This window comes from Ovis aries, chromosome 5, assembly GCF_016772045.2.
Source record: "Ovis aries strain OAR_USU_Benz2616 breed Rambouillet chromosome 5, ARS-UI_Ramb_v3.0, whole genome shotgun sequence".
Taxonomy (NCBI): domain Eukaryota; kingdom Metazoa; phylum Chordata; class Mammalia; order Artiodactyla; family Bovidae; genus Ovis; species Ovis aries.
In genome coordinates this window covers 16,854,622-16,869,406 of record NC_056058.1, presented here as the reverse complement: position 1 = coordinate 16,869,406, position 14,785 = coordinate 16,854,622, and the positions used below count along the sequence as shown (strand labels likewise).

Here is a 14,785-nt window from a genome sequence, read left to right as displayed (position 1 = left end):
TCTTCCAACTTGATTGTTCCTTTTCAAGATTATTTTGACTCTTCAGAGTCCTCTGCAGTTCTGTATAGGATTAGCATTGCCATTTCTGCAGGAAAAAAAATCACTGGGATTTCCATAGGCATTGCATTGAGTCTGTAGATTGCTTTGAGTAGTATCCATATAGATGAGTTTTTATATATTTGCCACTTGCATTTATCTCTAATATATATTCGCTTAATGTGTTTTAAAGTATTATGTGAAAGCGTTACACCAACTTTTCTTCCTGTGATCTGCTTGCTTCTGATGAGTGTGTTAGAGATTTGTTAATACTGCGGTACACTTCCAATTGCTTTGTATTCATTGTCGTGTAGTGTTCCATTGTGTGACCGTAGCGTTCTTTAGGCATTCTTCTGCTGGTGGTTGGGCTTCCCAGGCAGCAGAGTGGTAAAAAAATGTGCTCAAGCCTGGGGTCAGGAAGAGCCACTGGAGGAGGAAATGGCAACCCGCTCCAGTATTCTTGCCTGGGAAATTCCATGGACAGAGGAGCCGAGTGGACTCCATGGAGTCACAAAGAGTCAGACACAACTGAGCGACTGAGCACGCACGCACTTCTGCTGGTGGCTGTTTTTTTAAAAATATTATTGAAGTACAGCTGATTCACAATGTTGAGTTAATTTCTGCTGTACAACAAAATGGTTCAGTTATACATATATCTATTCCTTTTCATATTCTTTTCCGTTATGGTTTGTCCCAGGATGTTGAATATAATTCCCTGTGCTGTGCAGTAGGACCTTGCTGTTTACCCATCCGATGCATCGTGGTTTGTAATTGCCAATCCCAGACTCCCAATCCACCGCCCCCCCTTGGCAAGTACAAATCTGTTCTGCGAGTCTGTTTCCGTTTCCTAGATATGTTCATTGTGTCATACTTCAGATCCTACATGCATGTGATGTCGTGCGGTGTGTGTCTTTCTCTTTCTGAACTTGCTTCCCTTGACAGGACCATCTCTAGGTCCATCCCTGTTGCAGCGAGTGGCGTTACTTCACTCTTTTTTATGACTGACTTTCTATTGTATGTGCTGCGTGCTTACTCGCTCAGTCGTGTCCGACTCTGCAATCCCAAGGACTGCAGCCCGCCAGGCTCCTCTGTCCATGGGGATTCTCCAGGCAAGAATACTGGAGTAGGTTCCCATGCCTGGCTCCTGGGTATCTTCCCAACCCAGGAATCGAACCAGGGTCTCCTGCATTGGAGGTGGATTCTTTACCAACTGAGCTACCAGGGAAGCCCCCATTCTATTGTATATAACATCTTTTTCATCCTCTCACCTGCTGATGGACATTTAGGTGGTTTCCATGTCTTGGCTATTGTAAATAGTTCTGCTATGAACATAGACGTGCATGTATCTTTTTGAATTATAGTTTTGTTTGGGTATATGCCCCGAAGTGGGATTACTGGATCATATGGAAACTCTATTTTTAAAGAAGCCTCTCTACTGTTCTCCACAGTGGCTGCACCAGCTTACATTCCCACCAACGGTGGAGGAGGGTTTCTTTCTCTCCATCTTCACACCCACTTTCTGTTGGTGGATATTTAAGTAGATGCCAATCTTTCCTAAAATAAAAATAGTTTCCAGGTTGTGTTATTTTTTTGTTTATAATGAAAATATTATACAGTGTAAATTTTTTTTCAGTTTTTACAAATAATTCTACAACAGACAAACCTCTGCATGTCTCCTTGGGCACATCTGCTCAAGACAAGTCTCTGTAAGATGCGTTGAGACTGGAATTATTCAGTCAAGGTATCTTGACTCAGTACTTTCAATTTATTAGTACTGTAGATCTGCTCTCTGAGGTGGCAACTTATTCTAACTTCTATCTGAGTGGATTTTCTAATGTTAAAGCATCCTTGCATTCCATAAATCTTTCCCTGTTGAGTCACAACATCCTATTCTTCTAAGGAGATGCTAGATTTGCACTGAACTTTCCTGGTGGCTCAGTGGTAAAGAATCCACCTGTGATGCGGGAGACATGGGTTTGATCCTGGGTCAGGAAGATCCCCTGGAAGAGGGCAATGGCAACCCACTCCAGTATTCTTGCCTGGAGAATCCCAAGGACAGAGGAGCCTGGCGGGCTACAGTCTATGGGGTTACAAAAGAAATCAGACATGACTGGACAACTGAACAGCAAGATTTGCATTACTAGTATTTTCTTCACCTCTTTGAATCTAGGCACATGAGCGAGATATATTTTCCCCCTGCCCACCTTGAATTGTCCTATTTATTTTGAGTACTCTCTCTCTTTTCCCTCTGCAAGCTGACATAGCTTATAGAAGATGCCAGTTATCTTTCTCTTGAAGATTTGGCAAAACTCACTTGAAAAACCATCTGAGAAAGTGCCTTGCATGGGGGCTAGATCTTTGACCATCATTTCAGTGTTTCTGAACGTTATTCACTTTTTAATGACTTGGTTTGGTTTTGCTTTCTTAGATTCCACGCCCCCCCCCACCATATTTTATCATTTGAAACAGTTAATGGTGTGTTCAAGTCGTGTCCGACTCTTTGCGACCCCATGGACTGTAGCCTGCCAGACTCCTCTGTTCATGGGATTCCCCAGGCAAGAATACTGGAGTGGGTTGCCATTTCCTTCTCCAGGGGGATCTTGCTGACCCAGGGATTGAACCCATGTCTCTTGGCTCCTCTGCGCTGGCAGGTGGCTTGTTTTACCACGGTGCCACCTAGGAAGTCCAGCATTTAGTGGTATGAAGTTCTATATATATGCAGTATATGCTCAGCTTTTAAGATAACTTCTTTGTGAGCGCTGCTAGTTCCTCTGTCATCCGTAATGTTTATCTGTGCTTTGTGCCGAAGGTTTTCTTCTTTTCCAGGTGTTTAAAAAAATCCAGATTTTTATATCATTTTGTTGTTACTGCTGTAGTTTACCATTTGACTAATACCCGATTGTCCTAAAGATGTTTCCCCTTGATGCTCCTTGGATCTATTTGTCCTTTTGTGGGTGCCTGAGTTTCAGTTATTTTTCTCATAAATTCATATAAGGCTACATATACCCTTGAGTACTTTCTTTGGCTACTTATTTTACTTATAACAAGTGTTCTCCCTCCCTCCACAAATGCACTTAGGCTTTGAATTTACCTCTGAGTACATTTTTGGTGGCATCCCAAAGGCTTTCATTTGCAGTGGTCTTATCAGTCAGTTCTAAATACTTTGTAGTTCATGTGTGTTTTAGCTCATGGAGCCCTTCCACCAATGTGGATCTGAAAAGTTAGATATCATCACTGATCTCTAATTTTATTACAAGTGGCTAGGGAGTAAGGTCTGAACGTTGAGCTTTTCTCTCTGGTCTAATCTGCGGTCCTTTTTTGGTGATGAGCTCTGAGTATTTCTACAGAAGGTACATTTTTCACTGCTGGGTGGAAAGCCCTGCACATATCAACTTGCTAAATTTTGCTACTGTATTGTTCATCTCAAGACCCTTCTTGTCAGCTTCGTCTTTCCGTTCCTGAGTTAGGTTTAGCATCCAGCATCACTGTAGTTCTGTTCACGGGTGTTTTAGCTTTAAATGTTTCCAAGTGATATTATTGGGGACAAAGTGTGTGTTCAGGGTATTTACACTTTCTAGAGCACTAGAATGGGTTTCCCTGGTGGCTTAGTTGGTTAAAAAAAAAAAAAAAAAAATTGGCCTGCAATGCAGGAGACCCAGGTTCAATCCCTGGGTTGGGAAGATTCCCTGGGGAAGAAAATGGCAACCCACTCCAGTATTCTTGCTGGGAGAATCCCATGGACAGAGGAGCCTGGCGGGCCGCAGAGTTGGACATGGCTGAGCGATTACACCACCACCACTGAGCACTCAGATGCTTTGGTCCCTGAGAGACCCTTGGTGGGAAGTGGGTCTCTGCTGTGGGGCTCTGTCCCCCCCAGCTTGGGGCTGAGGCTGTGGCCAGGAGGAGCTCATAGACGCCTTGACCTTTCGCACTATCACAATGGGAACTGGCTAGAACTGGGCCCATGTCCAGGTTACACTACTCACCACCTTGAGATCTTGGGTAGGAAACCTGACCTATTTGAGCCTCAGGTTTCTCATCTGCCCACTGGTGCATCGTCAGAAGGATTAAATGAGACTGCACGAGCCAAGCATACAGTCAGTGCTCAATAAATGGGGGTGGATGTTAGGGAATCCTATAGCAGGGCCAAGGCAACTGGCGATGCTTAGTCTTGGTGCTCCTGTCTGTGAGTTGAGGCAATTCCTTATGGCCCTCTTCCAGGAAGTCTTCAGATAAATCCCTGTCTGCCACCACCTACCCTCCAACTATAGCCATGAACATCCCAAGGGTGGAATCATAGAGCTGAAGGCCACATGCTCACTGACTTTCCCTGAAGATGTCCTGTCTGGTCTCCAAGGAGGGAAAGGTAGATCCTATTGAGACACTTTAGTCTCAGTGGGCTTCGGTAAACACAAAGGAAACAGATTTCTTACAGGCGCTTTTAGAACTGGGCTTTGAGGATTGATTAGAAGTTTTGTGGGCAGAGTAGCCTGTGATAGAGTCTTAGATAATTTAGGCAGGACCAGACTTGGGTTAGAGTCTGCCTTCTATCCCTTGGGTCCCACGTCTATTACTAAGAAGACACCTTCCCACTATTTCTTGAATTCAGAACACAGGAGCTACTAAGTATAGGCCTTTGCTATTTCTCCATCTTTCTACCTTCCCACCGTCTCACCCAGGAGAGTGAAGGCTTTCTTTCCCCCATGCCAGCTGTGCCATAGCTCCCACTATTCCCGTCTGCAGTCTCTTTCCTGTTTTTTTCTCCCCTGACAGTGTCACAATTTTTAAAAATGCCTCCATCTGTAGTTAATGCGCATTCTCCCATGTTCCTGGATTTGGATGTTTTCTTGACTGTACTTGCCAAACATTTGTCTGTATTGGTGTTTTTAAAGAAAAGTTTTGTCAGTGCAAGAACCACCTCAATAACGCCCAATTAGAGCTACCTGGCAATGGCACCCCACTCCAGTACTCTTGCCTGGGAAATCCCATGGACGGAGGAGCCTGGTGGGTTGCAGTCCATGAGGTCGCTAAGAGTCGGACACGACTGAGCAACTTCACTTTCACTCTTATGCATTGGAGAAGGAAATGGCACCCCACTCCAGTGTTCTTGTGTGGAGAATCCCAGGGACAGAGGAGCCTGGTAGGAGGCCGTCTATGGGGTCGCACAGAGTCGGACGTGACTGAAGCGACTTAGCAGCAGCAGCAGCAGCAGAGTTACTTGAATTGAAAACTTGGTTCACATATTTTAAAGGTGGACTTGTTTTCACAAGCTGTTTTCTTATCAACATGTTCAAGGCTATAAAATGTCCTCCACGCATCCCTTTGGCTGCATCCCATGGGTTTTGTTACATTTTGTACTATTTGAGTTGTTCAGTTTCAAAACTATGTCACTTCTACGATGATTCCTTAACTCATGCCCTATTTAAAAACGTGTTACAAATTTCACATTGAGGCCTTTTCAGGGGAGGCTAAGTACTGCAGGATCTACTGCTGCGGTCAAGATCAGGTCATTTAATAACATTTGTTTCTTGAAGATTTAGGAAGATCTCCGCTGCTGGATTTTTTAAAAAATAAGAGCTGATTTTCATAAATGTTTCATGTGTGTTTGAGAATTTTAAGGATGAGGAATTTAGGGTTTGGTAAATCTATTTGACTAAGTGTATTCACGGTGGTGATCACATCGTCGAGCTACATACTTACTGATATCGGATCTGATGGCTTCTAAAAGCAGTGACCCCACTCTCCTCAGCTGGACCCCTGCCCTCACACCCTCTTCTCATCCCTGGAGCATCTCTGTGGGGGGATGCTTTCACCAGGGGGGATCTTTCACCCACTTCTGGGTCTCAAACCAGACGCGGAACGGGTGCACACAGACTGGCTCCCCCTGCACCGGCCGGGGGTCTGACTCTGGCTTAGAGTAGGGTCTGCTCATGAGGCGGCCTAAAGCGTGGTGAAGTACAGTACTCCCAACCCGATCGTTCCCTCCACGGACTCAGCTCTACTGCTGACCCTTCTGAGGGCTGTGGATGAGACGGACTAGGGTATGAATCCCAGCTCGACTTCAAACCGCTGTGTGACTTTTCGTTGGTGCCTGCCCCTCTCTGAACCTCAGTTTCCTCATCTACAAATTGGGTCGAGTCCCACCTCAGCGGGCTGGCCCATGGTAGATACTCAGAGATGGTCACGATCATCAACATGAGTAACTATTATCAGTGGGGCAGCCCCTGCAGGGAGCTTGGGTTCTGTGTTCAAGTTCTCCAGGCTCCCGGCTTCCCCAAGGAGACTGGACAGACAGGGGCTGGGGTGACAAAGACTCCACCAGTGGCCGGGGTCGGACGATCTTCCTTTAATACAAAGTCGATATATCTACATACACAGAGGTGGGAAAACCACCCAGCTGCTTCCGTTTGAATAAACAGTGTTGAAAGCAACAGCAGCTCTGCTCTTGTACAAAGAGAAAAACTCGCTTGCTCAGGGGTGGGGGTGGGGCAGAACCCCATCCTTCTGCCCCAGGACGGCCCCATGGTCCCGGGGGGGTGGGGAGGGGCCCCTGATTGGGGCAGCTTATGGCCTCTCTCTCCCCCCGGAGAAGTGGGAACCTCCCACTGTGTTCAGTCCTTCTCCTCAAGGTGGGAGACGGCGAGGGGCACTCGGGCTGCTGGGGGCGGGGGTCGCTGCGACCTCCTCCGTGGTAGTGCCCACCCTGTGGGCTCGACAACCGACGCTGGTGGGCCCGAGTCCCCCCACTGCCCCACCCTCACCCTCCTTGATATGTCTTGAGAATTTAATTAGAAAAAGCAAAAAATTAAAAAAAAAAAAAAAAAGAAAATCAGGAGGCAAAGGCCCTATTCTTGAGCGAGGCACACCTTCGGAGTAGGTAAAGGGGAAAAAAAAAGCAAGACAAGGGGCAGCCTGAGCCCGCGCAGGCCCATGAACATGACCGGCACGCAAGAATGTCTGTTACGGTGAAAAAAAACAGACTGTCTGTGAACAGGATAGGAATAAGCCAAGTTTTTCTTTTTAAATCCGTTGACTGTCAAGTCTTTTTTGTCCCCCCAATTTGTTTCTTCTTTAAAAAAAAAAAAAGAAAAAAAATACACTATTGAAAAAAAAAAAAAAAAAGAAATGTCACTGGATACAGTTACACTGAGTTTTGAAAGAAAGCTGACTCCTGTTCCCACCCCACTCCTGCCCCCCTAGCCCAGTGACCCCCAGGCTGCGGGGCAGGAAGGCTGCCTGGTGGGGAGGACAGGGGGCCGAGCTCCCAGCCCCCGCCCTCCTCTGGTTCTTGGGAACAGCTCCTGGATTGCTCACCGCCCCCCTCCCCCCCACCCCAGAACCTCTCCTCGTGGAATCTCATTTTCGAAGGGAATGAGGAATGTGCCAAGTATTGAAGGCGGCGGCCCGGCCCAGGGAGGGGGCTGGGGCCGTGCAGGGGGGCTTGAGGGGCTGCGTCGTCATCCCCGGAGACCCCTCGGCTGTGGAAACGCGGTTGCCGCCTCCTGCCCTGGCCGCCGGAGGGGGTCCAGGCCTCGGGGGTGGGGGGGCCACCCGGCACGGGAGGCGCAGGGGCCGGTGGAGTCGGGCCAGGCCAACCTGGCTTAGGTTGCATAGTGGTCGAAGCTGCCGAGGTACTCCAGCGCCGCCTGGTAGCAGAACTGATATTCATCCTGTGTGGGGAGGGGGCGCGGGGGGTGAGGGGGCACAGGGGTGCAGGCAGGGCCCCCGTCAGCGCCTCTGCAACCCCAGGGCTCCCACCACACGGCAGAGCAGCCACGCCCCTTGGTCCTGTGCCGGTGCTGGGCTCTCCCGTCCTCAGCTGGCCTGCAGGGTGCTCTTTGTCTCTTTGGATGCAGCCGCTTGGCCATCCCTGCCTCTTGTGACACTCCCCTGGGGGCTGGGAGGCTGCCACTCCAGCTCTGACTGCCCGGAGACGGGGGAGCTCATGGATGCATTTAACCTAGCTTCTGGATCTGGTGGTTTCTAAAAGCAGTGACCCCACTCTTTCCTAGGCTGGGCCCCCGCCCTCACACCCTCTTCTCATCCCTGGAGCATCTCCGTGAGAACAGGGGGGGATCTTCCACCCACTTCTGGGCCTCAAGCCAGATGCGGAACGGACCCAGGGATGGGTGCAGACACAGACTGGCTCCCCTCCACCCGCCAGGGGTCTGACTCTGGCTTGGAGTAGGGTCTGCTCATGAGGTGGCCGAGAGCACGGGGAAGTACCGTGCTCCCAACCCAATTGTTCCCTCCACGGACTCAGCTCTACTGCTGACCCTTCTGAGGGCTGTGGATGAGACGGACTGGGGTATGAATCCCAGCTCCTCTCAAACCACCATGTGACTTGGAGACGCTGCGTGGTCAAAGCAAAGGTGCCCACTGTCAACATGATGGCAGGTCTCTGGGCCTGGCTTCAGGATCCGTGACCCCTGCCAGGGTCCTGGCCGAGCTGGACCTCACTGAGACCCTGGGGCTGGGAGACAGGACCCTTCTCTGTTCATTCCGAGCAACGCTCCTCAGCTCTGGCCTTCAGCTTACTCTTGGGTCAGCCCAAAGCAGGAGGGGCTGAGACCTTTTACCCTCGATAGCCCTGGGAGTGGGAGGTGGCTGTGCCCACTACACAGAGAGCACAGAGGCTGGCGGCGGCATTGGCGTGAGGCCGGGCTGCCCTCCCCTCCCCTCCCCTCACCTCCATTTGCACCATGGCTGGCCTCTGGGTCCGCAGCATCTTCACTGTCTGGAAGATGTCCACCACACCCTCGTACCGCATCCGCTCCAGCACGATGCTGAGCGTGATGAAGACTCCCGTCCTGCCCACGCCGGCGCTGTCGAGGGCAAGTGCACAGGTGAGTTCAGGGGTGGCGTGTGGGGGAGCCTGGCTCAGCTGCCCAATTCTGCCTGCTCTGAAGCCCCCTGCCCCAGGGATGGAAAGAGCCCCAGCGGGAGTGCCCGAGGCTGTGCTCATAAAGACTCAACTTCCCGCCACAGGCAGCTCACCTGCAGTGGACAGAGATGGGGCCGTCCTGGCCGAACTGTTCCTTGGTCTTGTGCACTTGGCCGATGAAGTCAATGAAGCCCTCCCCTGACTTTGGCACGCCCTGCTCCGGCCAGTCCGTGAACTGGAACTGCCGGACAGTCCGGGACTGGCCGTCCTGGAATGGAGAGAGAGAGAGCCGGGTCCTGTTATCAAGGTCAGTGGCAGTCACCCTTGCCAACCACAAGTTGCACCAATACCACTCTCTACCCTTCCTCACCCTCCACCATCCACCCTCCTTGTCCCACGCCATCTTTCGTTGAGATGCTCCGATTTCGTCTTTACCACCCAAGGCTGCCAAGTCCATCCTCCTCACCATTTAACTTCATCCAGCAACACCATCTCATAGCAGTTGTTCACCCCCATCCCCCGACTGCTGCTCTCTGCACAGCTCCAAACCCATCCACCACAACCAAAGTGACACCAGCACCATTGCTGTCTGTTAGCCTCCATTCTGCACTGTCCCGTGGTACACCCAACATCTGCCCTTCTTGACCCATTCTCCACCTCCCCGGCAACCTCCTCTCTCATTGTCTTAGAGTAAAGGAGCACTGTTCCCATACTGCCACCTCCCAACAGCACCACCTTCCATTTTCCACCACAGACATCATCTTCGGCCACTCACCAGCCCTATAATCTATCCCTCACCACTCTAGGGCGCCATCTTCCACCAGCCACCGTTGGAAATTCGTCGTCTTCTACCTGTGTACCCAATACCTTTGCCTCCTAACTTTCATCATCCACTTATGGTAGTTCATAATCCTTGAACATCTGGTGATGCCACCCCCCGTTAACTTTCTCCATCTCCACCGCTCAACCATCCATCTCTCCAATCCTCATCCCCATGACACAACCATCCATCTGTACAATCTAGATCTCAGCCACTGACCTCTCCAATCCTCATCCCCAACATTCAACCATCCGTCTCTATAATCCTCATCCCCACCACTCAACCATCCGTCTCTCCAATCTTCGACCATCCATCTCTCTAATCCTTCTTGCACCACTCAACCTCTTGGATCCTTATCCCCACCACTCAACCATCCGTTTCTCCAATCCTCAGCCCCAACAGTCCCCTTCCATTTCTCATACCCTCATCCCCACCACTCAACCATCCATCTCTCCAATCTTCGACCATCCATCTCTCTAATCCTTATCACCACTACTCAACCTCTTCGATCTTAATCCCCAATACTCAACCATCCATTTCTCCAATCCTCATCCCCAAAACTCAACCTTCCATCTATCCAATACTCATCTCCACTACTCAACCATCTATCTGTCCATTCATCACCACCACTCAACCATCCATCTCTCCATCCTCATCCCCAGCAGTAAATCACTCATCTCCAGTCCTCCACCCCCCACTCAACCATCCGTCTAATCCTTACTCGCACCCCTCAGCTGTCCATCTCTGCAACCCTCATCCCTACCACTCAAGCACCTGTCTCGCCAACACTCGCCTTCCACTACCAAGCCATGCCGTGCACCATCATGGCTCTCTTTCGCCTTTCATTTATCATGACCCAACGGCACCACTTTCCACAAGCCATCCTTAGCAATCCATCGTTCTTCCCCGTCTAAGGACTGTCAGACATTCCACTATGTCAGGACCACCGACATCCTCCACCCTCCCTCCCTCATGACTTACCTCTTCCCACTCACAGTCTCTACATTAAAGGCTGCAGTCCAGCGATGCCATGTGATTCTGATGGCCTCCATCCTCCACCACCTAACACTTTCTCCAATCCCACCTTCCTCTCTCTTGGACCATCAACAGTACTGCGTATCACTGAATGTTCATCATTCTTTTTGCTCTTCAAATCATTTCCTCTTCATTTTCTTCTATCTGCCACTGGCCAAACACCTGCCTTTCCTAGTCTCACCCTTCTCTATCCACTCCTCACTCTTCACCAAGCCATGGCTCCATGCTCTACGTCATTCTCCCTCCCCTTCTCTCCGGACAGTCCAGTCTCCAATCCCACCCTCCTCTCATCTAAGACCATCCTGTTCACTCCTCTGTCACCCAGCACCGACACTGTTCACTGAGCCTCCAATCCCCCGCTCAGCCAACCCAGTGGTGCCGTCCTGAACTACCCACGCACCATGACCAACAATGCTTTGTCCATCAGGGTTCAGTATCCACTGGTAACATCTGGACCAACATGCCCATGCCCCACCATTCTACCCATGGATTCTCCAATTCTGGCACTAACTTCTATCCTGTGTCACCTGACAGTCTTCATCAGACCCCATCTATAATACCTGCCCTCTCCCATCACCCAGCACCACTCGCCTCCACTGGGCCTTCTCCAGCCAACACGGTCCACTCTCTCCATTCTCCCCCCCATACAATGGTTCCAATTCCCAGCACCTGCCCCCACCCCGCAGCGTCTACAACTCTTTCCCATCTACAGTGGCCACTGCTTGACACCATCAACCCATCACCTTCCCCCAGCCTGCCTTCAGCCCTCTAATGCTGCCTCCCTGTTGCTGCTTCCCAGCTAATGCCCCACTTACTCCCTTTCACATGACCGCCTTGGACTGTGTCCCCCGGTGAGCAGTGTGACGCGTGCTCTGAGGGGGACACCCTGGGGTCATGGTCCTCTCTTCCACCTACTCGGTGGTGGGAGTGACTGTCCAGCTGCCCACTCACTCCTCTTCCACCCAACCCCTGGGCCTTTGCTTCCACTCCCCAACCAGGAGAGCCCTCTCCAGACCCGCAGGGGAACGGTGAGCTGCCTGGAGGGTCTGTCCCCGTACTTACCCGGGCGTCTGTGACCTTGAACTCCCGCAGGATGTACTGAGGCATGTTGTATTCCGCCATAGGGTCCACCACGAAGTACTGGTAGCGGGCGGAGCGCTCGGCCGGCCAGTACTGGTGACACTTCTCCTGTTGGGGAGGTGGGTGCTGTGGTCAGCCCTGCCCCCACCGCACCCCCACCCCCACTACCCCACCCCGCGGCCCCTGGCCCCTCCCTGCCCTGCCCTGCATGGTCCCCAGCGCACCCGGCCCATCTCCCTCAGCTTGGTCAGCATCACCACGATGGTCGAGTTGTTCTCCCAGAGCATGCGCCAGAAGTCCTCTGTGGTTTCCGCCAGCGGGCCCTGCGTGGCAATGTAGGCCTTCTGCTGCCTGTGAGCGGGGAGGTGAGATGGCAGCGGTGAGTCTAGGGCCCCAGGGAGACCCAGGCCCAAGCATCATCTCCCTCCCTATCTGGTTCAACCCCCCAAAGAATCCTGCTCTGCACCTGGAGAAACCACCAGCCTTGGAATCACTCCAGCTTCGCAAGGAAGCTGTGGGACTGTCTGCAGGCATCTCTGCTCTCATTCTCCGCCCCCTCCAGGGGCATTAAGTTAATATCCATTGTCTGCTCAGGCCAGGCTCCCCTCCAGGGCTACATATGGCTGCCCACTCCCAGAACACCCTCCTTTGCTCAGGGCTTCTCAATCTTGGCACTACTGACGTTCGGGACTGGATGACTGCGATGGGCCCCTGTTTTGTACCCAGTGGGGTGTCCAGCAGCATCCCTGGCCTCTGCCCACTAGAAAGTGTTAGTTGCTCAATCATGTCTCTTTGTGACCCCATGCATTGTAGCCCACCAGGCTCCTCTGTTCATGGGGATTCCCCAGACAGGAATACTGGAGTGGATTGCCACCTCCTCCCCCAGGGTATCTTCCTGATCCAAGGACTGAACCCGAGTCTTCTGCCCTGCAGGCAGATTCGTTACCATCCTAGCCACCAGGGCAGCCCTAGGTGTCAGTAGTAACCCTCTTCTCTCAACTTCCATTTTAACCATCAGAAACATCCCCAGATACTATCAAGCTTCCCCTGGGGGGGGGGCAGAACTCCCCAGATCGATGCTTTTCTCTGAGAAAGATGGACAGATGTAATCATGTTCCAGCCAGTAGCCATCAGTTAAATGCATATCTAAAGAGTCTCTCCACCTCAGCTGGGACTGCATGGGGCTGGCAGGGTCTGTCAAGCTCTCTCTCATGCAGGACTGGAGCCCCAGGAGTGGCCAGGGCCAGGTTTACCTGTAGCCATCAATGAAGCTGGCGTTAATGTAGTCGGAGCCCTCCACGCCCCGGATGGGCTGCAGGCAGACCCGGGTACTCTCATAGGGCATGATGTTAACCAGGCGGTTCTTGAACTTGTTACAAGGCAGATTGGCACTGATGAAGCGGGATGTGTGGGCTTTGGAGTTGGCCAGCCGCTGTGGAGACGAGGGGATGACATCAGGACAGCCTCCATCTGGGAACCCCAGTTTCCCTGGGTGGGGGCAGGCTGTGTGTTTTCAGCCAGAGGGCTAGCAGGGCCATGGCGGGCAGGGGAACACCAGCCCTTCTACCCTCCGGTCCCCTTAATTGGGGTGGGGAGGGAAAGAGAGCTGGTCTCCTGCTCAGCCCCCTCTCGCCAACCCAAGCAGAGCATCCTCTACTCCTTCCTCCCCACCCACCTTGAACTCGAGCTCCATGCCAGTGACGTGCTCGCCGGGCTCCACCTGCGTCAGCTTCTGGATGTAGGCGTAGAGGCTGCGGGCAGGCACCTCCGTATTGCCGCAGCCCACAGCCTCCAGCAGGGCCTCGTGGATGAAGCTGTACTGGTCCTCCGTCTGCACCATGTAGTTGCGCTGGGACCGCATGAGCGTCACGTGGCCATACACGTCCACCGTCTTCTCCGGCTTGATCCGCTCCAGCATGGCGTCGATGACGATGAAGCAGCCTGTGCGGCCCACACCCGCACTGTGGAGATGGAGCGGGCTGTCAGGGGGCACCCGAGGGCCAGGGCAGAGTGGGGGACAGGGCGCAGAAGGGAGCCGGGAGTGAAGGGGCGGGGGCTGGGTACCTGCAGTGGACCACGACGGGGCCTGCGTCCGGCGGGTTGCAAGTCTTGACTCTCCGCAGGAAAGCCAGGAACGGCGTCGGGTACTCGGGCACCCCGTGGTCCGGCCATGCCGTAAACTGGAACTGCCGGACCTCCCGTTTCTCACTGGAGCCATTCTGGGGGTGCCGGGGACACTGTTGGTCAATGCAGCCCACCACCCACGTGCCAGGGGCCCAAGTTCACGCCTCCAGACCACCACGTCCCTGAGCGCCTGATCTGGGTGCCCAGCTGCTCCAGGGTGTGGGGGTGTCTCCACCTCAGTGTCCCCAGCACCTTCGTGCACTGCTCCCCATTTCTCCCTAAACCTGCTCCCCCATCTCAGCTGATGGTGGCGCCGTCCTTCCACGGGCTCTGGCCAAAATGTAGGAGTTGCTCTTGACTCCCTTCCCCTGCCTGTCCACATGCAGCATCAGTCAGTACAGCTTTCAGAGTCTATCCCAAGCCCGCCCACTTCTCACTCCTCACTCCCCTCCTCCACGGTGATCACCTTAGTCCCGCTCACCGTCATCCATCCAGACCAGAGCAGTCACCTGTTACCCCTGGGTGTCCCCACAACCTATTCCCCCCACAGCCACCAGAGGGTGCTGGTGAGCACCCGAGTTAGGTCCTGCCACTCCTCTGCCCACAGCCCTCCCTGGGCTAAAAGCCAGAGTTGCCCCTGCAACCCACAAGGTTCTGCACCTCCTCCCATCCCCTCCCTGCCCTCACCTCCTCCCTCTCCCTGCTCCAGCCACACAGGACTCCTCACTATTCCCAAAACACCCTGGGCCTCTGCATGTGCTGTGCCCTCTGCCGGGAATGCTGCCCCCAGATCTCTGCAAAACTCC

General features: G+C 52.6%; 1 protein-coding gene across 7 annotated transcripts in view; it reads right to left on the bottom strand.

The window, feature by feature from the left end:
* Positions 1–6,367: 6,367 nt before the first annotated feature.
* The window catches only part of PTPRS (protein tyrosine phosphatase receptor type S), a 110,422-nt gene continuing 102,004 nt past the window's right edge, over positions 6,368–14,785 (bottom strand). For all 7 annotated transcript variants that reach the window (XM_060416308.1, XM_027969824.3, XM_027969827.3 and 4 more), the window contains 8 exons: positions 13,920–14,074; positions 13,531–13,816; positions 13,109–13,287; positions 12,080–12,206; positions 11,838–11,963; positions 9,034–9,188; positions 8,726–8,861; positions 6,368–7,706 (listed from right to left, as the gene is read on the bottom strand). In XM_060416308.1, coding sequence (XP_060272291.1) covers positions 7,638–7,706; positions 8,726–8,861; positions 9,034–9,188; positions 11,838–11,963; positions 12,080–12,206; positions 13,109–13,287; positions 13,531–13,816; positions 13,920–14,074 — 1,233 coding nt within the window. In that variant the 3' untranslated portion in view covers positions 6,368–7,637. The remainder of the gene's footprint in view (positions 7,707–8,725; positions 8,862–9,033; positions 9,189–11,837; positions 11,964–12,079; positions 12,207–13,108; positions 13,288–13,530; positions 13,817–13,919; positions 14,075–14,785) is intronic.